The sequence below is a fragment of the Chiloscyllium plagiosum genome, unplaced genomic scaffold, assembly GCF_037043375.1.
Source record: "Chiloscyllium plagiosum isolate Xiang-an unplaced genomic scaffold, Cpla_swu_hap1 HiC_scaffold_30, whole genome shotgun sequence".
Classification (NCBI taxonomy): Eukaryota; Metazoa; Chordata; class Chondrichthyes; order Orectolobiformes; family Hemiscylliidae; genus Chiloscyllium; species Chiloscyllium plagiosum.
Genome location: NW_028270168.1, coordinates 37,211,969 through 37,237,320, shown reverse-complemented (window position 1 = coordinate 37,237,320; position 25,352 = coordinate 37,211,969). Strand labels below are relative to the sequence as shown.

General features: G+C 41.4%; 1 protein-coding gene across 1 annotated transcript in view; it reads left to right on the top strand.

The window, feature by feature from the left end:
- The window catches only part of LOC122563724 (CUB and sushi domain-containing protein 2), a 616,258-nt gene that overhangs the window by 316,172 nt on the left and 274,734 nt on the right, over positions 1-25,352 (top strand). Inside the window, exons 23-24 of the mRNA XM_087976898.1 lie at positions 13,840-13,978; positions 18,385-18,572. Of these exons, the coding sequence (XP_087833024.1) occupies positions 13,840-13,978; positions 18,385-18,572 (327 nt within the window). The remainder of the gene's footprint in view (positions 1-13,839; positions 13,979-18,384; positions 18,573-25,352) is intronic.

The window sequence follows — 25,352 nt, the reverse complement described above, 5'->3', positions numbered from 1 at the left end:
TTGGCCACTTAGGATGGTCAGGGCAGGTTCCTCTCATGGGGGTGAGGAACTGAATATTGGGTAGCACTCCACGCAACTGGCTTTTTTCTGCCCTGTTATGGGTTGTTTTTTTTCTCAGACTGAAAGGAAGCACTGAGGGAGGAGAAAGGGGGACAAAGCTGCTGTTAGTGTGAATGCTGCTGGGTGAAAACTAGTGAGGTGTCCCAAGTGAGGGAATAGGCAATACAGAAGCCATGCAGGGATAGATGGAGGAGGTGAGTGCACATGAGGGAAGATGTTACATGTAATAGTGAGAGTGCTAGAGCATGAGCTTGATTGAGAGGTTGGTGCAGTAACAGAGGGGAAGTGTATGTAAGGTAGCAGGGAGAAGGATGTGGCGTCTACCCTGCCTTCTCTGCTGAGCATTCTCACAGATGGCTGAATCCATATTGACTTCGGTGGCATCCACAAACCAGGCTGGTAGGGTCTTATCGTGTGGGGTGCTGGGGTTAGAGAGTATCCCTGTTCAGTATCACTCCATCCACCAGGTCACCAAGTGCCTGTCTGCAAAGTAGAGAGCCAAGATCCCTTATCTGTCATGTCCAGGGCAAAAGTCAAGTACCATGCAGGACAGTTCTGACTCTGTATCAGGAGATGCACTATGTCCTTTTAAGATGATACAGTCAGCATGAATGCCAGTCTCTTCTCGCATACCCAATGAGTTACAAGTTTTTCCAGATGCAGCAAGATTATAGAATTGTGCTAGCACCCGGTGATAGGGTCACTGGTAGATAGTTAATGAGGTGAGTTTTGGAGAATATGGTGGAAAGTGTCACGAGGCCTGACAGAAACTGTCTCATGAAACTCAATGAAATTGACACTCAGTAAAATACAGTAAACCCAAAGTTTCTACTCCAAAATGACTGTTCAGTCACTACCTTAAAACTTTTGCTGTAAGTAATGTTTGAATTAACAGGCAGATGATGGCAAAAAAAAGTAGCTGGTGCTTTAAACTGATTATTATCAACGCTACTGGCACATGCACTCTTCATTGTCCTTCAAGCCAAAGGTGTCCATATTCATCATCCTGGGTGTATGCTGTGGTTCTGGTGGGTACATAGGTGACTACATAGATCAGCCTCTATTCAGAGAGCCTTCTGCAAATGACTGAATGTTGAATAAGTTGTTGATTCAGGATTTCCTTTCCTTGTGCTTTATCTCTGCATCGGATATGCACATGCTTTTGAAGGAGGGCAAACTTCTATGTTATTGTGCAAGTGCAGTGGTGCTGTGTGAACATTCCCCTGTCAAAGGCAGCATCCAAACTCCTAAGTGAAGCCATCCTTGTAGTGCTTCCTTTGATCACCATGTGAAGGCAACCCAGACTCAATTCCATCTGTTACCATCAATTCCATCTGGCCACCAGACCAACTCAGCTGTGACTGTTACAATGTGATGAGGATGTTTGGCAGGCCAGCTCAGGTAAACACCTCCATGCCTAATATTCACCCCTGCCATCTGAGTTTCTGAAGGTGGATCAACTGAAAGTGGTTGAGCTTCTTGGCGTGAAGCTAGTACAGAGGCATAGAGCAGAGAAAGAAGGACAATTCTCTAGATGCATGTAGTTTAAAAAGCAGACCTGTTGGTTTCTTCTGAAGCACTGCCTTTTGGATGGGCACATCTCTGCGGTTGCATATAAACTATGTCTTGAGTTTTGTCTGGTCTGAGTGCATTTCTTAGAGAGTTGCAGGGCTCTCTACCTTTTCAGAACTTTGTTGCAACTGCTAAATCTAACCCTGTTTTGCTGAATAATTTCTGCTTCAAGTTATTAAAGCTCTGAGCAGAATTGTACTCAAGGGCCTCTGAATCTCAGCATTAGACTCCAGTGGGCTTTAGAAGCTGAACTTTGCGTGAGGAACAGCTATACAATGAGAATTTCCTCTGAGTGGCCAATTAATGGCCGCCAAGCAGTCTTGCTGTCCATTCAAAGATGGCAAACAGGCAGGCTCCCACAGTTGGAGGGATAATCAATATTTTTTCAACTTGAAATCAGCAGCAGGATGCCATGACAGTTAAATAATGGAGAGAGTACTTTAAAATGGAGATTCTTCAACCTCTTCAGTCTTTAAACTCGAAGTGGTTTTTGCATTCGGATCACAGCTGCTGGGATTCCCCTTTAGAGGGGGTGACCTTTGTCTCCTGCTGTGTTAGGTGCAATACAGAATAAAACATAATTATGATCCTTGTCATTTTGCACATTTTATGTAAAATTCTAATCATTTTAACGTTGATTAATAGTTGTAAAATTTTAATATTAATATTTGTGATATTAATTGCTTGCAAATCTTGAATCTCCTTTGCTTAGGACTTCATCGTAGGGTGGATCAATAGATATTTGCTATTATGTTGATCATAAAAATGTATTTTTTACTACACCTGAATGTCCGTGATATTTAATAGTTTAAAAAAAAAACTTGGCATGTTTCAGTGCTTTCAGCAGAAGCACCATCAGTCACAGTTTTCAGCTTCAAAGTAATTTGTTATCTTTAGTTCAGCTCAGTCCCTGTGACCTGCAGTTTGTTTTGTTCACTCCTTTATCCGATGTGCTGCAGCATCTTTATTTATATCGTCAAGGGGAGGGTTGATTCTGTGCCTAAGAACAAGACTACTTTCAGATAACTGGCTGCCTCAGACACTGCTCAGTGTTACTGCTGCGTGCAGTTATGACGACATTTAGCCTATATACCATATGGCACCATTCCAAGAGTCAATATGTAAATTGGCTTTCAACTGTTTTCATGCAGCAATTTATCTAATTGCACCAATAGTCAGGCATAGGTCAGTCAGGAATATTTCAGATTTGGTCACTTATAATACTTTATTCACTGACGCCCACAGCAGGCTGTATTGACCTGAACATGAAAAGTGCCATGACAGCACCAGTGCAACATTTTCTCATCCCTCCCAGTCTTGTGAGTGAGACTGACAATTTAGTAGCACTTAATGCAAAAGTGAGAGTGGATTTATGCCGTGGGGCACAGAGGAAATGGATTGGGATTGCTTGGGTTCATTTTAGTTAACATCTGTAGCCGTCCAAGCTTTTCATCCAATAACCCTTGGGTGAGAATGAAGTCAGCGATCGGAGGCAAGCAGACAGTGTCTCTAACTGTCTGTTTGAATCTGCAATCGGTAGCAAATGGGAATTGCTTGTCAACTTGCTTGCACGGATGTGTCAGATTAAATTGTTGAATGTCATTAATTTGCTCATGTTGATTGAATTTGAATAATGATTTCTTACCCTCATATGTAAGAAATGAGCTAGCTGAGTTTTTTGGCAAGTAAAATTATCATTGGGAGATATGTTATTTTGAGGAGTGGAAAAATGTTTTATAGATTCCTTTACATATTCCAATGAATGCAATATAGGGATATCATTGAAATGCTTTCAAGATAAGCAATTGAGATCATGATTGAATGGATTTCTGCTCCCTCCATGTGAACAGAGGAATGGCATATCCAAAATGGACTCAGATAACCTCTAATTGATTTTGATATCTTTGCCAGAATTTGAGACAATTTAATTTTTTGAAGAAGTATGTTTTGTTTTTATTCCAAAATGACTTAACCCTTGCCTCACTCAACTGTCACTCAAATGTGTCTCAATCTATCTAAATTAATATATCTTGTCACTGCATCATTATTCTATAAAAGTAAACACCCTTTACTAAGTGGCAAGGTGTTATTTTTGTTCACTTATTTTCAACCAAATTGATAGAATTATGTTTCTTGTCCACGAACTGTCTGGATCATTGATCAAATTCAACTCATAGACTTTACTGAATTAGCAATATATAATATAACCATAATTTGACACAAAATTGGATGCCTCAGTCTGAGACTTCATGATGTCTGATGTGTCAAAAAGATATATATTAAATACTGCAGTAAAGAAGCTGTAAAGAGTAGTCAAAGGACTTTATACTCGCATTTAGCCTACTACTCCTGGCCTGGGGTAAACAAAATGTAAAATGTTCAGAAATGTGAATGTATCCTTTTTTAAATTAATGTTTCAATAGAATTTGGCTTTGGGATTGGTCAGATCATGCAAATCCCAACCACTGATGGTAATTAAATATATAGATTGGAATAAAGATTAACCAGATCTAGTGTTTCTTTGTGGTTCAACATATTGAAGAAATAAGTCACAGAGCTGTCTGTATTGATTCCCGGCCTGTGCTGAATTATCTGATTGTAGGAATGACAGCAGAACAAATGTTCCAGTCAGTCTCAGTGACTAACCCCACCACCTGTGACTCCTCTATCCACACAAGCACAAAGTCCTGATAAGAATACTACTGAAGCAAAGGAGGTGCCAGTCATTGGCAGGATAATTGTATGGTAAAGAACTCGTGACTTCAGCACAGGACAGGTGGGGAGATAACTGGTGACATGGAAGAAAAGTGTATGTTGAAAAATCCTGGTTGGAGTGCCCTTCACTTCAAATTATGTTTCCCCCAGGCTACAAGACCATAGGGCTGTTTTCTCTGAGGCAATTAGTGGTGGTTTAAACTGAAGGTCACCACGCATTAGGTCAGGGGAGAAGTTGAGCAGGACAGTCCTTCATGGTAACCTCAGCTGATGCAGAAATTGACTCCACACTGTTGGAATTACTGTAAATTGCAAACCAGCTGTCCAGCTAACTAACCCGCATGACTGAATCCACTTAAAAAGCAATTCTTCAGCTTTGAACTATGTTGGAATCATGACAAAGTCTGGAAGTAGCTATATATAAGTAAGTTCCTTCTTTCTATACATAAAGGGACTAAACTATGTGTTTTCAAATAATTATTAACAAAGTTTTTGCTGGAATTGTCCAGACAAGTAAAGTTTTGCTGTCAGGAGAGAAGGATTATGTCTGCCCTCCAGAAACCCGAGAACAATCCTTGCATTGATCTCAAAAGACTCATGATACCACAGTGATTTAACCATACCTTACTTTTCTGGCACTCAGACAGTAATTCAGGTCACCACCAGGTCTGATTGTAAAATAACACAAGGAAGCAAGAAGGTACGAATGGTGGCAATGAGAAATTAATATGCGTACTCCACAAAGTAGATGACAGCCATTTGCTGGTTTACTTTCCAATACTTTGACCAATCAGAGTCAAACTGCCTTAAACAACTTAAAGAAAGTTTAGTTATTGACTGTCAATTGTCATTAACTTAAGCATTCTCCATGACAACATCTTCACCAATGAGCCCACTTACCAACCAATCAGCACTGCCCTCTCCGACGGTCTGACTGTTGATATTGCTCAATATTGGTGTTTTTGTTAAATGTTTTGATGAATAAAACATGAAAAACATTGACATAACGTGTCTTTTTTCAGGAAACCCAAGTTCTATACTATCGAATGACTATTTATCAATCTAAATATGTATCATCATGCTGTAGTATATTATGAACTTTCAAACAATTAGTTTTTAAAAATTGGGAGGACAGACTATTAAAATAGCCACTTCATATCATGTGATCTCTGATATTTGAGCTTTAGTCCGTCCTAAATATCAAGAAAATGCTCAATTACATATGGGCATTCGCAACCATCTGGCAAATTAAGGCATTCCTTTGCTTGAGGATAGGTGAACACAGGAAAGACTATATCATTTCCAGCTGGCGTATCTCTCTTTCTATCACCCTGGGAAAAAACAAACATTAAAACTCAGTGGGTAAAAGATGGATGTAAATGGACCCAACTGGCAAAACTCAGGTCTGGATACATCTGTGGAAAGAAAGCACAGCTAATGTTTTGAGTCCATTGACTCTTAATCAATGGAACCAAAACTGACAGACCACTCCTTGGGAAAAAGGATATTGAAGTTTGAAAATGATATGGTGGGGGAACCAGTTTGTCACCTGCTGCCAGAAAAGAGATTTGTTTTATTTGTTTGTGTTGTGTAGGTATCATTGGCTGGGTCAGCATTTATTGTCCACTTTTAATTGCCTTGGTGAAGCGGGTTGGGGGGGCGATGACCTAGTGATATTATTGCTGGACTGTTACTCCAGAGACCCTGGTAATGTTCTGGGGACCTTGGTTTGAATCCTGCCATAGCAGATAATGGAATTTGAAATCAATAGAAAAAGAAATTTAGGATTAAGAGACTAATGATGACCATGAATCTATTGTCAGGAAAAAAAAACACAACTGGATCACTAATATCCTTTTTGGAAGGAAACTGCCATCCTTACCTGCTCTGGTCTACATGTGACTCCAGAGCGAAAGCAATGTGGTTGACTCTTAACTGCCCCATGGGCAATTAGGGATGAGCAATAAATGCTGGCCAGGCCGATATTTCCCACAACCCATAAATGAATATATAATATAGGTTATGGAAGCTGTCTTCTTGAGCCAGTGTATTTCTTGGGATCTAGGGACACTCACAAGGCTGTTTGAAAGGGTGTTATAGAGTCATAGAGTCATACAGATATACAGCACTGAAACAGAACCTTCAGTCCAACTTGTCCATGCCGACCAGATATCCCAACCCAATCTAGTCCCATCTGCCAGCACCCGGCCCATATCCCTCCAAACCATTTCTATTCATCTAACCATCCAGATATCTCTTAAATGTTGCAATTGTACCAGCCTCCACCACTTCTTCTGGCAGCTCATTCCATACACTTACCACCCTCTCCGTGAAAAAGTTGCCCCTTAAGTCCCTTTTATATCTTTCCCCTCCCTCCCTAAAGCTATGCCCTCTAGTTTTGGACTCCCCCACCTCAGGGAAAAGACTTTGTCTATTTACCCTACCCATGCCCCTCATAATTTTGTAAACCTCTATAAGGTCACCCCTCAGCCTCTGACACTCCAGGGAAAATAACCTCAGCCTGTTCAGCTGCTCCCTATAGCTCAAATCCTCCAACCTTGGCAACATCCTTGTAAATCTTTTCTGAACCCTTTCAAGTTTCACAACATATTTCTGATAGGAAGGAGATCAGAACCGCATGCAATATTCCAACAAGTGGCCTAACCAATATCCTGTACAGCTGCAACATGACCTCCCAACTCCTGTACACAATACTCTGACCAATAAAGGAAAGCATTCCAAATGCCTTCTTCACTACTCTATCTACCTGTGACTCCACTTTCAAGGAGCTATGAACCTGCACTCCAAGGTCTCTTTGTTCAGCATCACTCCCTATGACCTTACCATTAAGTGTATAAGTCCTGCTAAGATTTGCTTTCCCAAAGTGCAGCACCTCGCATTTATCTGAATTAAACTCCATCTGCCATTTCTCAGCCCATTGACCCATCTGGTCAAGATCCTGTTGTAATCTGAGGTAAACTTCTTTGCTGTTCACTACCACTCCAATTTTGGTATCATCTGCAAACTTACTAACTGTACCTCTTATGCTCACATTCAAAACATTTCTATAAATGATTAAAGGTAATGGACCCAGCACCAATCCTTGTGGCACTCCACTGGTCACAGGCCTCCAGTCTGAAAAACAACCCTCTACCACTACCCCCTGTCTTTTATCTTTGAGCCAGTTCTGTATCCAGTTGGCTAGTTCTCCCTGTATTCCATGAGATCTAACTTGCTGAAGAGTCTCCTAAGGGGAACCTTGTTGAACGCCTTACTGAAGTCCATATAGATCACATCTACTGTTGTGCCCTCAGTAATCCTCTTTGGTACTTCTTCAAAAAACTCAATCTAGCTTGTGAGACATGATATCCCACACACAAAACCATGTTGACTATCCCTAATCAGTCCTTGCTTTTCCAAATACATGTAAAGCCTGTCCCTCAGGATTCCCTCCAACAACTTGCCCACCACCGATGTCAGGCTCACTGGTCTATAGTTCCCTGGCTTGTCCTTACCAACTTTCTTAAACAGTGGCACCACGTTGGCCAACCTCCAGTCTTCCAGCACCTCACCTGTGACTATTGATGATACAAATATCTCAATAAGAGGCCCAGCAATCACTTTCCTAGCTTCCAACAGAATTCTAGGGTACACCTGATTAGGTCCTGTGGATTTATCCACTTTTATACGTTTCAAGACATTCAGCACTTCCTCCTGTGTAATATGGACATTTTTCAAGATGTCACTATCTATACCTTCCATTTCCTTTTCCACAGTTGATACTGATGCAAAATACTCATTTAGTATCTCCCCCATTTACTGTGGCTCCATACAAAGGCTGCCTTGCTGATCTTTGAGGGGCCCTATTCTCTCTCTAGTTACACTTTTGTCCTTAATATATTTGTAAAAAAAGGCTTTGGATTATCTTAACTCTGTTTGCCTGCCAAATTTATCTCACGTCCCCTTTTTGTCCTCCTGATTTCTCTCTTAAGTATACGCCTGCTGCCTTTAAATTCTTTTAAGGATTCGCTCGATCTATCCTGTCTGTATCTGACATATGCATCCATCTTTTTCTTAACCAAACCCTCAATTTCTTTAGTCATCCAGCATTCCCTATACCTACCAGCCTTTCCTTTCACACTAATAGGAATATACTTTCTCTGGACTCTCGTTATCTCATTTCTGAAGGCTTCCCATTTTCCAGTCGTCCCTTTACCTGTGAACATCTGTCCCCAGTCAGCTTTTGAAAGCTTTAGCCGAATACCATCAAAATTGGCCTTTCTCCAATTTAGAACTTCAACTTTTAGATCTGGTCTATCCTTTTCCATCACTATTTTAAAACTAATAGAATTATGGTCACTGGCCCCAAAGTGCACCCCCACTGTCACCTACCCTGCCTTATTTCCCAAGAGTAGATAAAGTCTTGCACCTTCTCTAGTTGGTACATCCACATAGTGAATCAGATAATTTTCTTGTACACACTGAACAAATTCTTCTCCATCTAAACCCTTAACACTATGGCAGTCCAAGTCTATGTTTGGAAAGTTAAAATCCCCTTCCATAACCACCATTCTTACAAATAACTGAGATCTCCTTACAAATTTGTTTCTCAATTTCCCTCTGACTATTAGGGGATCTATAATACAATCCCAGTAATGTGATCATTTCTTTCTTATTTCTCAGTTCCACCCAAATAACTTCCCTGGATGTATTTCCAGGAATATCCTCCCTCAGTACAGCAGTAATGCTATCCCTTATCAAAAACGTTACTCCCCCTTCTCTCTTGCGTCCCTTCCTATCCTGGAACATTAAGCTGCCAGTCCTGCCCAACCCTGACCCATGTTTCTGCAATTGCTATGATATCCCAGTCCCATGTTCCCTAACCATGCCCTGAGTTCATCTGCCTTCCTTGCTGGGCCTCTTGCATTGAAATAAATGCAGTTTAATTTATCAGTCCTACCTTATTCTCTGCTTTGTCCCTGCCTGCCCTGACCGTTTGACTCGCTTCTGTTCTCAACAGTACCAGTCTCAGATTGATCTCTTTCCTCGCTATCTCCCTCGATCCCACCACCCCACCTTACTAGTTTAAATCTTTCTGAGCAGCTCTAGCAAATCTCCCTGCCAGTATATTAGTCCCCTTCCAATTTAGGTGCAATCCACTTCTACCCCCAAAGAGATTCCAAAGATCCAAAAATGTGAATCCTTCTCGAATACACCAGCTCCTCAGCCATACATTCATCTGCTCTATCCTCCTATTCTTACCCTCACTAGCTCGTAGCACCAGGAGTAATCCAGTTATTACTACTCTTGCAGACGTCCTTTTTAAATTCTTGCCTAACTCTCTGTAATCTCCCTTCAGAATCTCAACCTTTTCCCTTCCTATGTCATTGGTTCCAATGTGGTCAATGACCTCTTGCTGGCCCCTCTCCTCTTTGAAAACATTCTGCACTCTCTCTCAGACATCTTTGATCCTGGCACCAGAGAAGCAACATACCATTCTGTTTTTTTGCTGCTGGCCACAGAAACGTCTGTCTGTACCTCAGTTTCAGGAATTTTGCCCAGCAACAATGAAGGAATAGTGATATAATTTCAAATCAAGAGGAAGTATAGCTTGAAGGTGAACAAAAAGTTGTTGAATTAGTGTCAAGCCATCAAGTAAACAAGATAATTCACAGCATAGCTTGAAATTTAAAGGTCGCAATAGATTAAAGGATTTTCCCAACCAGTTTCTATTGCGAGTTCACCTGAGAATCAACCTCCTAGACTTCAACAATAAGAAGTTTAAGCCTGCTAAGAATTCTTTGTTCTAAAAAGTCTCACTTCAACTGTAAGATATGCATTTCATCTAAGAAATTGCTATGAAAGAGATTGTGAGCTATAAGGTGTAACAGTACAGTATCCTCAGCTGTGTCTAAGCTTTTGAGAAAGTGTAATTGTGTGTATGTGAGGCGAATGAATAAGTCAGTGAAGCATTGCATGATTTCAGGGTGCGTGAGAATAAATTTTTTTTCTCTACTCATTAGAAGCTTGCTTTTGGTGGCGAGTGTTTGTTCATTGAAATTTGGTTTATTGGGTGATGAGATATAGTGGTGGTAGGTGTTTCAAATTCAAAATAAGAATTCTTCTGCTGCTGGTAGGCAGGATTTGTTGTTTGAAAATTTCATAATTGGATGATTTGCTAAAATTGTTGGGTTTCCAAAAATGAAAATAAAGAGGGATCTTGTCTGGTGGTTGGTGACTTTTGGGCAGGAAAAGGTGTTTGTGTTAAGTTGAATTACGTTAAAACTCTTGTAAATCTCAAAATCATTTTCTGCCTAATTCAACGTATATATTTTAGTCAGTTGAACACCCCTCCTTTCTAAATTCCCCAAAATAACAAAATATCTTCTCAGTTTCTATCCTGTAAAGTGCCTTCAAAATCCAAAAAAGGGAGACGGGACTTGAAACGCTAAGTTTAATTTCTCTTGACAGAGACTGGCAAACCTACAGAGTTTGCTCCCGCGAGGAGGTTAAGCAATTCATCAACTTCACCAACACATTCTACCCTGACCTTAAATTTACCTGGACCATCTCTGACACCTCGTTCCACTTCCTCGACCTCTCCATCACCACTAATGACGACCGACTTGACACCGACATTTTTTACAAACCCACCGATTCCCACAGCTACCTGAATTACACCTCTTCCCACCCTACCTCCTGCAAAAATGCCATCCCATATTCCCAATTCCTCCGCCTCCACCATATCTGCTCCCAGGAGGACCAGTTCCACCACAGAACACACCAGATGGCCTCCTTCTTTAGAGACCGCAATTTCCCTTCCCACGTGGTTAAAGATGCGTTCCAACACATCTTGTCCACATCCCACACCTCCGCCCTCAAACCCCACCCTTCCAACTGTAACAAGGACAGAACCACCCTGGTACTCACCTTCCACCCTACCAACCTTCGCATAAACCACATCATCCGACGACATTTCCGCCACCACCAGGAATATATTTCCCATCCTGCCCCTATCTGCTTTCCGCAAAGACCATTCCCTCCGTGACTACCTGGTCAGGTCCACGCCCCCCAACAACCCACCCTCTTGTCCTGGCACCTTCCCCTGCAGAAATTGCAAAATGTGTGCCCACACCACCTCTCTCACCTCCATCCAAGGCCACAAATGAGCCTTTCACATCCATCAATGTTTTACCTGCACATCCACCAATATCATTTATTGTATCTTTTGTTCCCGATGCCATCTCCTCTACATTGGGGAGACTGGACGCCTCCTAGCAGAGCGCTTTAGGTAAAATGTCTGGGACACCCGCACCAATCAACCACACCGCCCTGTGGCCCAACATTTCAACTCCCCCTCCCACTCTGCCGAGGACATGGAGGTCCTGGGCCTCCTTCACCGTCACTCCCTCACCACCCAACGCCTGGAGGAAGAATGCCTCATCTTCCACCTCGGAACACTTCAACCCCAGGGCATCAATGTGGACTTCAGCAGTTTCCTCATTTCCCCTTCCCCCACCTCACTCCAGCTCCAAACTTCCAGCTCAGTACTGTCCCCATGACTTGGCCTACCTGCCTATCTTCCTTCCCACCTATCCACTCCACCCTCATCTCTGACCTATCACCTTCATCCCCACCCCCATTCACCCATTGTACTCTTTGCTACCTTCCCCCACCCTCCTCCCTGACCTATCACCTCCACTCCCACCTCCATTCACCTGTTGTAATCTATGCTCCTTTCTCCCCACCCCCACCTTCCTCTCATTTATCTCTCCACCCTGCAGGCACTCTGCCTCTATTCCTGATTAAGGGCTTTTGCCCGAAATGTTGATTTTCCTGCCCCTCGGATGCTGCCTGAACTGCTGTGCTTTTCCAGCACCACTCTAATCTAGAATCTGTTTTCCAACATCTGCAATCCTTGTTTTTATCTACAGAGTTTTTCCATCAATTTCTGTTTTTGTTTTTAAATTTTCAGCATCTGCAGTTCTTTGCTTTATTTCAGTGTTCCCCTCAGAATCTTTGATGTTCACTTAACACCACTCATTCTTTTGAAGTCCAACGAGTAAATGTGCACTGCTGTCTCACATATGCACACAATTACACGCACACACTCGCAAACACACACATAGATGTACACAAATTTTAATACCTTCTGTCTTTCCCTTGCTTAATATTGACAGTTTTAATGACAGACGTCTTAAAAATATTTCAAAGAGAAATGAAATAGAGAGGTCACTTTTAACAAGAAGTTTCCTCAATCACAGCTTTACAAGAGTTTCAGAAACAAATTTGACACATTTTGTCAGAGCCATATTTCTGTTTGGAACATTATTGACAAAAGCACACAAATGATAAAATCTAAAGGCAGCAGAAAGGCCCATAGATCTCTCCTTTTTTGTGATGACTAATATTTTATCCTGGGTTTCTAATCTTGAAAGGAGACTTCAGATAAAATAAATACAAGCGACAGATGGGCAATTGTGATGTTGACATTTTAGTGTGATGGCAGAACTGTACCGAAAATATTATTGTATAGATCTGTTAATTCCTGGCATGCTAACTGTAGAATGTTTACCAATAGTGTGATAGTCTTTCTGGATAGTCATTAGTAACTGGTAAAGAAATCCAAGAAAATAATAGAATAGAATAAGACCCCAAAATTGCATGGCAATTTTCACTGAATTGTCACTAGCTCTGCTGAAATGCATTAGAAAAGTGTTGGGATCCTGTCACATTGTTTGTTGTCATTTTAAAAGTTGCAAGTGCCACAATCCAATTATGTTCCCTTGAGGTGCATACTTTTTTTTTAGGGAAATTCCAATTGGCCTGGCTCCGTTAGGACTTGGTGTGCCTCATGAATCTGAAACAGTAGACATGTTAAGGTTTTCTGGCCTTCAGATGGGCAAGTTGGCCTTCAGGTGAAGTCAGGTCCAGACCAAAGAAATGTCCCTGACACCCAAAGATTTATCATCAACAGATTAATGGACAGCCGACAATATGGATGAAGGGGGAGATCACTAGGCTGTATGTCCTCAGACACTAAGCAAATTTGTGAAGCCAACTTCATTAGGTATGAGCCGCTCAATTTGTCTCTACAAAGACCCAGTGTCTGTTTTACGGAGGAGTCCTGGGTGACTGCAGAGAACCCTAATATTTTAATGGGTGACCCAAGCATATATGTCAATAAAATCTCCAAGGTTCAGAAGGCAATTGAAGCTATTGGAATTAACTGTGTACCAGTGAAGAGTCATTGTCTTTCAAAATTGTGGAAGTGAAAGATGGCTAGTGTTTAAGAAAAGTGGAGAAATAATCTTAGAACAAATAGGTTGTCAGCTGTTCTTGGACCTCTCTACCTTTGTTAGATTTAGTCCAAAGCAGAATAGTATGAATCATTTCTTTAAATGTTTTATTTTTAACCCAACAGAATGAAAAGAAAATGTTATTTCTTCAATTCAGCACAATCTAATTCACAATTTTCTCTCATTTTCCCAGCTCCTTGTGGAGGAAACCTGACTGGGCCAACAGGAATCATCCTTTCTCCCTTTTACCCTGAGCCTTATCCTCATGGCAAGGAATGTGACTGGAAAGTAACTGTGTCACCCGACTATGTCATTTCTCTGACGTTCCTAAGGTAAGCTCGGCATGAAAATGAAGTTATTGAAGGGAATTGTACAGCTACTTGGAGGAACAAGATTATTGACAAACTACGTAAGAATAAGCACAACTGCTCTTTGCAAGCATCAGTCTAAATGCAACAGGGGTTAAATGGCCTTGTTACATATTTTTCCATTGGTCTGATTACATTATCTGTAGAACATTACAATTTCAGTGTAATAAACCTTGAGAATAAAATGCTACAAATTAAGTGCAATTCATTGTTCTCTGCCAGTTTATAATTGTCACTGAGTACATTCAAAACAGATTGAAATGCAGGACAATTCAGTGTGAAAAGTCCCTGACATAATTTGGATTGAGAGTGGGAAAATTTGGAGATTTGTGTGTCGAAGCAATCTCCTCCCCAGCATTATATACTATACACTGTTGGGCATTGGGGCACAATTTGAATTCAATGGACCATAGACTCAGAAGGATATGTTTGAAATCATTGAGTTTGATATTTCAACATCACTATAACATCCAGCGGCACATTGGCTCAGCGGTCAGCATGCTGTCTCATAGTGCAAGTGACCTGTGTTCGATTCCAGTCTTGTGTGGCTGTCTGTGTGGAGTTTGCGTATTCTCCTTGTGTCTGCGTAAGTTTCCTCTGGATGCTTCAGTTTCCTTCCACTGTCCAAAGGTGAGCAGGTTGGGTGGAGTGCTAAATTGTCCCATAGTGTCCAAGGATGTGCAAGCGAGGTGGATTAGCCATGGGAAATGCAGGATTAGGTTAGATTACTTACAGTGTGGATACAGGCCCTTCGGCCCAACAAGTCCACACCGACCCTCCGAAGAGCAACCCACCCAGACCCATTCCCCTACATTTACCCCTTCACCTAACACTATGGGCAATTTAGCATGGCTAATTCACCTAATCTGCACATTTTTGGACTGTGGGAGGTAACCGGAGCACCCAGAGGAAACCCACGCAGACATGGGGAGAATGTGCAAACTCCACACAGACAGCTGCCTGAGGCACGAATTAAACCCGGATCTCTGGCACTATGAGGCAGCAGTGCTAACCACCGTGCCGCCCACAGGGATATAATTGGGAGTGGGAGTTTGGTCTGGATGGGATGTTCTTCAAAGAGCTCGCATGGACTCGATGGGCCACATGGTTGCTTACACACTGTCGGGTTTCTATCCTTCTAAAATGATTGTCTTGAACATGGTACAATACCCGACACAATGGGCGAAGAAAAGGCATGTGTTCTAGAGGAAATAATTTCTGATGTCTGGGGACCTGTGTGCTGTGCTAAAGAGGGAGTGTGAAGATTCAAGCCAGTCAAATGTTTATGCTTAATGTTCACATTCAAAGATCAGAAGATGGAAGTGACATCCAGCCAGATCCCCAGGGCCCTTATTTGTGCAACTCTAATTTTCATTTGCATGTGCCTTCAAAATAGAATCTTACAGCCCTGAAGAAGCCCATTCAGTCTTGTACTGTCTCTGCAGGAGCTATCTAATTCATTACTCTCTGTAAAGATCAAATGAAAAGGGTTTATGTTTTCATCTTTCCAAATGGAATGTTTGTGTGGATAAAATCAAGTTAATAATAGATGAAAATTGTGTGTGCAATCAGTTCTGAGGAGAAAAGTTACCAGCTCCATGAACAGCTAAATGTCACAGGAAATCCCTGTATTACCAACAGTGTTAAATCTAATGTGGCTCAGCAAATATAAAAGAATGATGTTCACTTGCACATGTTCGACTAATGCTCAGGCATACAGAACAGTTTTTTAAAAATATCTTTAATCATTAAAGCTGTTTCACGCTGGTCTTGCAACAGGCTAATTAGGAATCGGAAGAGTAGAAGCTGTGTGGCAGCTGGAGGGTGGCATTGTGACCTTTCATCAATGGGGATTCACATCCTGGGTCTGATGGAGATGCTACGGACATTATCTCCTGCTGAAACTTTGCTAAAAGAACTGTGCTGTGTTGATTTGAGCAGTGTGACAAGACAGCAATTATTGCAGCCCCATGAGCTCTGAGCAGTATGGAATATATTAGACACTAATATCAATATTTTACCATTTTCTGTGCAAATCAGTGGGAGATAAACAACAGGTCTTAAGAATTTTTTTTGCTCATTAATATGCTTCACATCTTGTAATACTTTGAGGACTGAAGCAGGATTTTGCATGAAATGAAATGTGTAGTAAAAAAGTAAGTGAACTTATCCAGAGAAGATTTTGCTTGTAAATTTGTAATCAATATATCTGTTTTTATTATGCAATGTAAGTGTCACTTACTGGGCTAGCAGTTACTGTCCATCCCTAAATGCCCTGGGGAAGATGAAGGTGAATTGATGCCTTGAACTACCACAATCCAAGGGGCGTAGGAACACCACTAGTACTTGATGTAGGTTTGCTCACTGAGCTGGAAGGTTCATTTTCAGATGTTTCATCACCATACTTCGTAACATCATCAGTGAGTCTCCAGATGAGGCACTGGTGGCATGGCCCGCTTTCTATTTAAGTGTTTACGTTTCCTTGGCTCGGTCATGTAATTTCCTGTGGTGATATCATTTTCTCTACTTTTTCTCAGGAAATGGTAAATGGGATTCACTTGATAACTAATAGTGCTGTTAGAGAGGGACTTCTTGAAAATTCATTTTGCCATGTCAAATATCAATGTCTTCTGTAATTATTTATTACATGGAGGTCTTGTGACACAGTGGGTAGCATTTATGCCTCTGAGCCAGAAGCTCTGGGTTCAAGTCCCACTCCAACATGTGATATCCACGGAAGCTATGTTCACCATGTCCTCAGAAAGGTTGATCTGTAAATCCCTTCAATAAACCAGAGGCAGGCAATAAGTGCAGAAGGTCTCCTGATCAGCCATGCTTGATGTGGACTGGCACCTCTCAAGCTGTAGCCTCAGGTAATAGTCTGGTGTCCTGTTGCAGGAACAAAAACAATCCACAGCAACAGACATAAGTACGTGCTCTGTCTGCCTCATGCAGCACTGGATGTGAAGGAACAACAGCAATGTTATATATTACCAACAATATTGGCATCACGACTGTTACTGAAAATGATTGTGTTTGACACATGTAATTTTCCCAGAACAGAATTCTTTCATAACCACTCCTTGGTGACAATTGACAGGTAAACAAAATTCTGCAGTTTTTCTTTTTTACAACAGTATTCAAAAGGTTCTGTTAGCTTTGCACATCAAAGAATCATAGAATCCCTACAGTGTTGAAGCAGGCCATTCAGCCCACACTGACCCTCTGAAGAGCACGCTACCCAGACCCACCTCCCTACCCTTTCCCTGTAACCCTGCATTTCCCATTGCTAATCCATCTAGCCTGCGCATCACTGGACACTATGAGCAATTTAGCATGTTTAATCCACCAAACCTGTACATTTTTGGACTGTGGGAGGAAATCAGCACAAACCCACACAGACACAGAGAAAATGTGCAAACTCCATACAGACAGTCACCCAAGAATGGATTCAAACCTGGATTCTTGGTGCTGTGAGGCAGCAATACTAATCACTTAACCGCCATGCCGCCCTGACATCCCTATCTCTAAAGATAGACGTCCTAGTGACTTTTTATGACTCTGTCTTACTGCCCTTTCTTGTCACTTTGCCTCATCTATCCTCCTATATTTTCCCTTTTTTTCTCCCATTAATAAATTTGTTTCATTTTCTGTGCTTCTCTTTCTTCTTCCTTGAGGTAGCTCATGCATTTCACTGTGCGACTTTTACCCCAGCCAACTGGGCTCTGCAACGTTCACTTGTGCCTCATTTCCCACTTAGGAAATTTCACAGATGTTAGCATTGAATGTCAATATCATAGGATCACCATCACAATGGACCATGTAGAACTTTGGATCTTTGTGGGATTACACCATTGATTTTTATTTCCTTACAGTTAGTGTATTCTTCAGCAAGGACACTATCAGACAATGTCTAATTCCCTTTACTCCACCATTCTTACTATGATCTGCCTGCACTCCTCATCAACAAAGCTTTTCACTGTGCGTCAGTACATATGACAAATCAATCAGTCCAACTTCAAGAGGCAATTTCAGTTAGAATAGCAATGACAGAGGCTTGAGATTCGTTACTTTAGACAGAGTGAGAGAAAACCTGAGAAGAATGTGGAATTACTTTGAAAAATAAGTAAAATATATGACCCAACAAAGTCAAATTCTTTATACAATAGTAAAGCGGAGCATTAAGTAAGACAGGTGGTGACAGGAGAAACAGCTTTCTTATATTGTAGTATTGAAACAAGATCCCTGTGTTATTCTATCACAGAGGAAAAAAATTCTATGCTCTTGGGCCATAAAGCAGAGTTGAAAGTGTTTTGCTTGAATAACTTTGGAAAGTTATATTGAATCGTGTTCCTCTTCTGTGCTTGCAGCTTCAGTGTGGAGCCCGGCTATGATTTCCTTCATATCTATGACGGACCAGATTCTCTCAGTTCTCTGATTGGCAGCTTTCAGGGCTCACAGGTGCCTGACAAAATCGAGAGCAGCAGCAACAACCTTTTCCTGGCCTTTCGCAGTGACGCCTCAGTCAGCATGACAGGATTTGCTCTTCAGTATACCGGTAACTCATCTTCCTCTGAGCAGATCATTCTGTGGGCATTAATTAACAAGAAAGTGTTGCTCACCAAAGCCTCAGGGACACACCTTTCATATATAGTTCTGATGTGTTCAACCATGCATGTATCCTTTTACTGGAACAGAAAAAACCTGAGATTCTTATTTAAAATTTGATTTGTTCTGTTGCCATCTGTTGTTCTGATGATACTGCAATATTCTAGGCTATGAAGAGCTGATTGGCTGGTTCTCATCAAAACTGTGTGGGGGTGGATCATGATGCTTATAAGGGAAGCTGCTTGACAAGTGTATTAATGGTTGGCTGGAGTGGGGAACGGGCTTGGCTGTGCTATGACCTGGTATATAGAGAGGAAAGGAACAAACAAAACTCAGAAAGTAAGTAACCCACATGGTGTGATGGGGGTTGGTCTGCTGCCTCTCTCACCCAATGGCGAACTTTACTGAGAGGACAGAGTTTATGCCACCAGGGCCATTGTCTACTCAGCTGAATAGACCAAGGCCCTCCAGCCCATTTCACTGCCAGTCCAATTAGAAAGCCCAACAAATCAACAGTCTGAGCTGTGTCACTGTTAACACTGGCCATTTGTGAAGCATCAAGACATGATGTGTGAATCTCCTCTCTTGTGCTATCACATCCTTCCTGAAGTGGAAATCAGAACTGCACACAGGAATCCAGCTATGACCTATCTAATGTTGTATAGAGATCCGTCATAAGCTCTTTGCCCTTATATTCAAAGCATCTACTAACAAATACAAACGTTTCACATGCCTTCTTAACCATCTTATCCACCTGTCTTCTTGTCTTCAGGGATCTGTGGGCATATACCCTCATATTCATCTGATCCTCTGTACCTCCCAGGGTCTAACCATTCATCACACACTCCCTTGTTTTGTTAGAGCTCCCAAAATGAATCACTTCATGATTTTCATGATTCACTTTAATTTACCATTGTTCTGTCCACCTGACCAGTCCAGCTATGTCATCCTGCAATCTAAGGCTTTCCACCTCATTATTTACTACACCACCAATTTCCATAGCATTGAGTCGGAACAAAAAGTCTGTTGCCCCGCTGTACAGCTCTATGACTCTATGATCTATGAACTCACTGATCCCCTATTCCTGTCTAGGAGGCCCAGCACCAAACCATGCAGTATGCCACTGGATAAAAGCTTCAAATCTCAAAAGTAGCTTTTAATTGGCACCTCTCCCTCCTGCTGCTAAGGCAGTTTGCTTACCAAAGAATCTATCCAGCTCTGCCAGAAAAAAAAAACAAAAATTCTGCTTCCATCTCCTTTTCAGGAATTGAGAATTCCAAAGACTCATAACTCTGAGAGAATAAAACTCACCTCATTTCTGTTTCGAATGGGCGATGCTTGATTTAAACAGAGACCCCTAGTCCATGAGAGGAATCATTCACTTCACACTTGGACTGCTCCGGATATTTTTGGTACTGAGATCCTAAAACCCCTCAAAAAATACTAAATAAAATCCAATAGTAAAATAAAGTGCTGGATTTAGCTCAATTGCTGGATATTGCCTAATCCTTCCCCTAATTTGCAGGTTTATGTGTACGTTTCCCCCCCAAGTCAGAAAGATGCAATTTCAGGTCCCAGTTTAGAGACTTGAGTACAAGGATCTAAACTGATGCTTTACCACGTCAGGATCTTGGGTCTTTCAATGGATTTGTTAACCTTGTCTGCTCCCTATTGGTCAATATAAAATCTCCCATGGCAATATTGTGAAGAAGTTACGGAGATTCCTGGTCAATATCTATCCCTCAACATAAAATAGACCAAAGGACTTGGTCGTTATCACATAGCTACATTTCCTCCATTTCAACAGTCCAACCTTAACTAAAAAGTGCTTCGGGATTTCTTGTGAAGATAAAAGAGGCTTTGGAAATGCAAATCTTTCTTTTCTCTTTTTTTACTATAATAACAGAACACAACTCATAATTTGTTGAATTTAAGTGACTCAATTGCATAAAACATTGCATTAAATAAACATGGGCTTGTTACTGTGAGGAAACTACTGAGGGAAATTAAACTATGGATGAGATTCCAAAAATGCTTGAAACCATTCTCTGACTAACTGTCTTACAAACGAATGCCAGTGTAATGATGATCTAGGGATTGTCAGGAAATTGGGTTGAGGACTTTGTTGCAGTGTGTAAGACTGTATTTACATTCAGTGTTAGATTTTAATTTTAACAAAAAAGAATTAAACACAGTTTAATGGGTAAAGTCATAATATTCATTGCTAAAGAAGCACAAACAAAATGTATCTTCAGATAAGCTGGAGTAATTTATTAATTTAGGGAATCACCAGTTTGAAGACTGTGGGTAAAGACAAAACGGAAAGAGAGTACAAAGAGGGGAGCTGGTGAATGGGGAGAACAACAAGGGGAAGTATGGGGGTGAGAGGTACAACAGGTGACTTTGGAGTTCTTACATTCCTTATAATCACAGTCTTAATGCAAACATCCAGCCAAAACTGCGGGCGACCCTGGACTTTGCAAGGTTTGATGCTTATCCTTACACAAAACTAAAATGCTGCAGATGCTGGAAATCTGAACTCAAACTGGGAAATACTGGAAATACTCAGCAGATGTGGATAAAGGAACAAATTTATCAATTCAAGTCAATAATCTTTCATCAGAATGACAAAATGTCAGTGCACAGGTTGTTAGCCCTATTTCTGTCTGCAGAGAATTCTCCAGACAATTCTAAAGGGTGTACAAGGGACAAGAGGGACCTGGGTGTAAACATGCATAGCTCAATGAAGGTGGGAGAACAAGTAGAGAGAGCAGCTGAGGAAACATATATTATCCTAGACGTTATTAATAGCTCTTTATTAATAGAGTTCATGAACAAAGCAGTTATGTTAAACTTTGAGAGTATTGCATCCAGTTCTGGGAGCCACAATTGAGGAAACATGTGAAGCTCTTATGGACAACACAGAAATGATTCATAAAAACTCCAAAGTCACCTGTCGTACCTCTCACCCCCATACTTTCTGGCATGAGGAACTTCTGCTATGTTAGATTGAGGGGTTCTGTCGTGAAAAGAAGGTTGAGAAATTTGATTAAAACAATTTTTTTTAGGTTAGGGTTTGAATGTACTTCCTGAGAGTTTGGTGGAAGCAAATCCAATTGAGTCATTTAAGAGGGGATTGGGTTACTATCTGAAAAGGAAAATATGGATGGCTGTAGGGAGCAGGCCAGCACATTGCCCTGGGTAAATTATTCCTTCAGAGAGTCACTTGATGTGTTGGGAGCTGTCAGAGTAGTGTCCCTATCTCTGAGCCAGGAGACCTGGGTTCAAGTCCCACTTTCTCCATGTGTGTGTAATAACATACCCATGCAGATTGATTAGGAAAATACGTCAATTTGATGTGTCTTAGAATCCCTGAATGGATCTCTGAAGAGCTACCCCCCAGACTCAACCACTGCCCCCACCCCAATAACCCCACATTTAAAATGGCTAATCCACCCAGCCTGCACACCCCTGGACACTACAGGGCAATGTAGCCTGGCAAATCCGCCTAGCCTGCACACTTTTTGGACTGTGGAAGGAAACTGGAGCACCTGAAGGAAACCCACGCAGACAACAAGAATGTGCAAACTCCAGACGGGCAATCGTCTGAGGCTGGAATCAAACCCGTGTCCCTGGTGCTGTGAGGGAAATGTGCTAACCACTGAGCCATCATGCTGCCTGTGTCAAATACCCTTCTTTTGTGCAATAACCATCCTCTCATATAGAGTGTATTTTCCACAGTCGATGAGACAACTATATGGTAGCAATTTTTTAAAGAAGTGAAATCTTGATGCAGAACTGTTTGGTGTCCAATCCTGTTTAAATCCCTTCATACCATGACACTGCTCCCAGACATATTTGTATGACCATCTCAATACAAGGCCAAAGATAGACATGTGACAGGTCTATCCATAGCACATGCTGAGAAAATTACCCCTGTATCATAACTCTCCCTTGGGAGGTAAGTAAATGGCATGTTGAACAGTACAGAGTCAACTGAGCCTTAACCTGGTATTTATTGTCCAGCTGGTTTAAGATTAAGTTAAGAAGCTGCAATTCAAAAGGAAAATAATACAGATGCTGAAAACTTGAAATAACAGAAATCGCTGAATCTACTCAGCATGTCAGATAGCATCTGTGTAGAGAAGCAGATGTAATAGTTCCTGCCCACCAAGTGAATCCTGTGTTGCTTCTTTTTTTTAAATTCATTCATGAGATTAGGTGTTGCTGGCCACGCCAGCATTTATTGCCCAGACCTAATTGCCCAGGGGGCGGTTAAGAGTTAACCACTTTGCTGTGGGTCTGGAGTCACATGCACACCAGGTAAGGATGGCAGTTTTCTTCCCTAAAGGACATTAGCGAACCAGACAGGTTTTTCCTGACAATGAACAATGGTTTCAAGGTCATCATTGGACTCCGAATTCCAGATATTTATTGAATTGAAATTGTATTATTTGCCGTGGAGGATTTGAATCCATTTCCACAGAATGTTACCATCTCTGGATTAGTAGTCTAGTGATAATACCACTAGGCCATTGCCTCCCTTTCTTTTAGAAGGACCCCTGTATTGTTCCCCTCAGGCATTCATGCAGCCAGCTCAGGACTTTCCCTTGGATCAAAGACCAGCGACAGAAAATCCCGAAGGAAAAAACAATGAAACCGGTGAATGAGGCACACTAATTAGACTCATCCTTCAAAATGGGGCTCCAGTATCACCAGTGCTTTTATTTTCAAGTTTATTTTTAACTGTTTTCCACCTGGAGGCCATACCCACCAAGAGCTGCCAGCCTCCTAAAGGAGGGCAGTGAAAGTAGCAAGGCTGTCCACAAACATTCCTCTTCTAGACTTGATGTGGAGGTGTCAGTGTTTGACTGGATTGGACAAAGTTAGAATTTACACAACACCAGTTTATAGTCCAACAGGTTTATTTGGAAGTACAAGCTTTTGGAGCACTGCTCCTTCATCAGATAAAATATCCCTTTACCTCTGAACTCACTTCACAAGAAGCCATAGAATTCTGTGCAACATTTCAAAGCTATGTTCTGTCTGACAGTTACTATGCAGTATACCTTTGAGAGATGTGTTTGTGATGTCATCACTGCCCATCGTATGTGACCTGAGGTCATAAAGCTCTCAGACTCCATCTTGACTGGATTTACTTGAAGTATGATACGCTCATGGTAGCAGCTTTCTGTTTATGGCTGAATACCTTAGTATTAGTCTGGACATTGAAGTGCCTGTACTTATATATATTCTTTTAAATCTTTCTGAATGATGTGACCTATCTGGTGTCCTTAAGTTCCACAAATTAACACAAGCATTGTCTCATCAGGTACAAATATCCAGCTAGATGCAAAGCCTACACTTAATCAAGAACCCTTCGATAGAACTCTTGAAACAGCTATAGTTTCCTTTTCTATTCACTTTTTGTTTCCTTTTTGCTCTTATTTCTGAATATCACAAAGTGGTTGGGCTGAGACAGTGGTTAAGGAGTCTTGTGCTGAACCCTTGACACTGCCACCTTCAAGTTGGTCAATTATTCTTTGCTCCTTCAAAAATGGCTGATTCAGTCCAGGATGCTTCAACCCCAAGTGCGGCACTGCCTTGATATCCAGCATTAACTTAACGTTGTAGCAGAACCCTTTGATAGTCATTGTAGGCTTCCTGTGGAACAGTTTGAAGATAAATGTGTGTCAGCTTCAGAGACCATAGTTATTTCCATAAGTAAACAGACAATGTTTATTTATGTCTGAGTATAACCTGAACTGTTCTTATATCAGCATCTGTAAACGATTTTGCTTGAATACTTACTTGCAATTAACAAACGTGGAAATGACTTTACTGGAAAGCACTTTCGCACACATGAAAAAGTAAAACCCTTCCTTCAGGTCAAGTACGTTTGTGCGTTTGCTGCACTTCACTAATCATGGAAATGCACTGTTAATATTGTTTCACAATACAATTTGGACTGAAGGAATCATTAAACACAATGATAAGATTTCATTAAACGTTTTTCACAGCTTAACCATTCAATTTTGTTTATAGATATGAAGAAAATGACTCTGTCCTGAAGGTAAATGCTCGTTGTCTCTTGCATCTCAGCACCTAGTCATTTGTATTCCTTACCCCTAGAGTTTGGAGTTCGATATTGATGCTTCCATTTTCCAGATACAAAATGGGTGCCCACTAAGCAATTTAACAGGCCTGGGCCTTTACCTGATTGTACAGGCGTTCAGATTACAAATAAATTGGCCGAGTGCTTTGATTAGGCAATAAAGCCCTGGATCCCTGATCAGCCTTTCTCTTCGGCATCCACTTCACTGGGATGATTGGCCAACTCCAGTTACTCTATTCCTGATGGAGAGCTTATTCCCGAAATGTCGATTCTCCTGCTCCTTGGATGCTGTCTGACCTGCTGTGCTTTTCCAGCGCCACACATTTTGACTCTGATCTCCAGCATCTGCAGTCCTCACTTTCTCCAACTCTGGTTACTGTCTGCCACCCAACCGCAAGTAAAAATGATATGACAGCTCATGGTGCTTACTTTCTCTGACTGTTGCTCTGGAAGACACAAGTAGATTATTAGAATGCGCCATTGACAGCACAGATCTTTGAAAAATATCCCACTGTTTAAGTTATTATATGGAAGGCGGGCTATAATAAGGTCTTCCAGATAGTAGGTCTTAAACTGTTAGACATTATCCAGATTGGTGGCACACTAAAGGGGAAT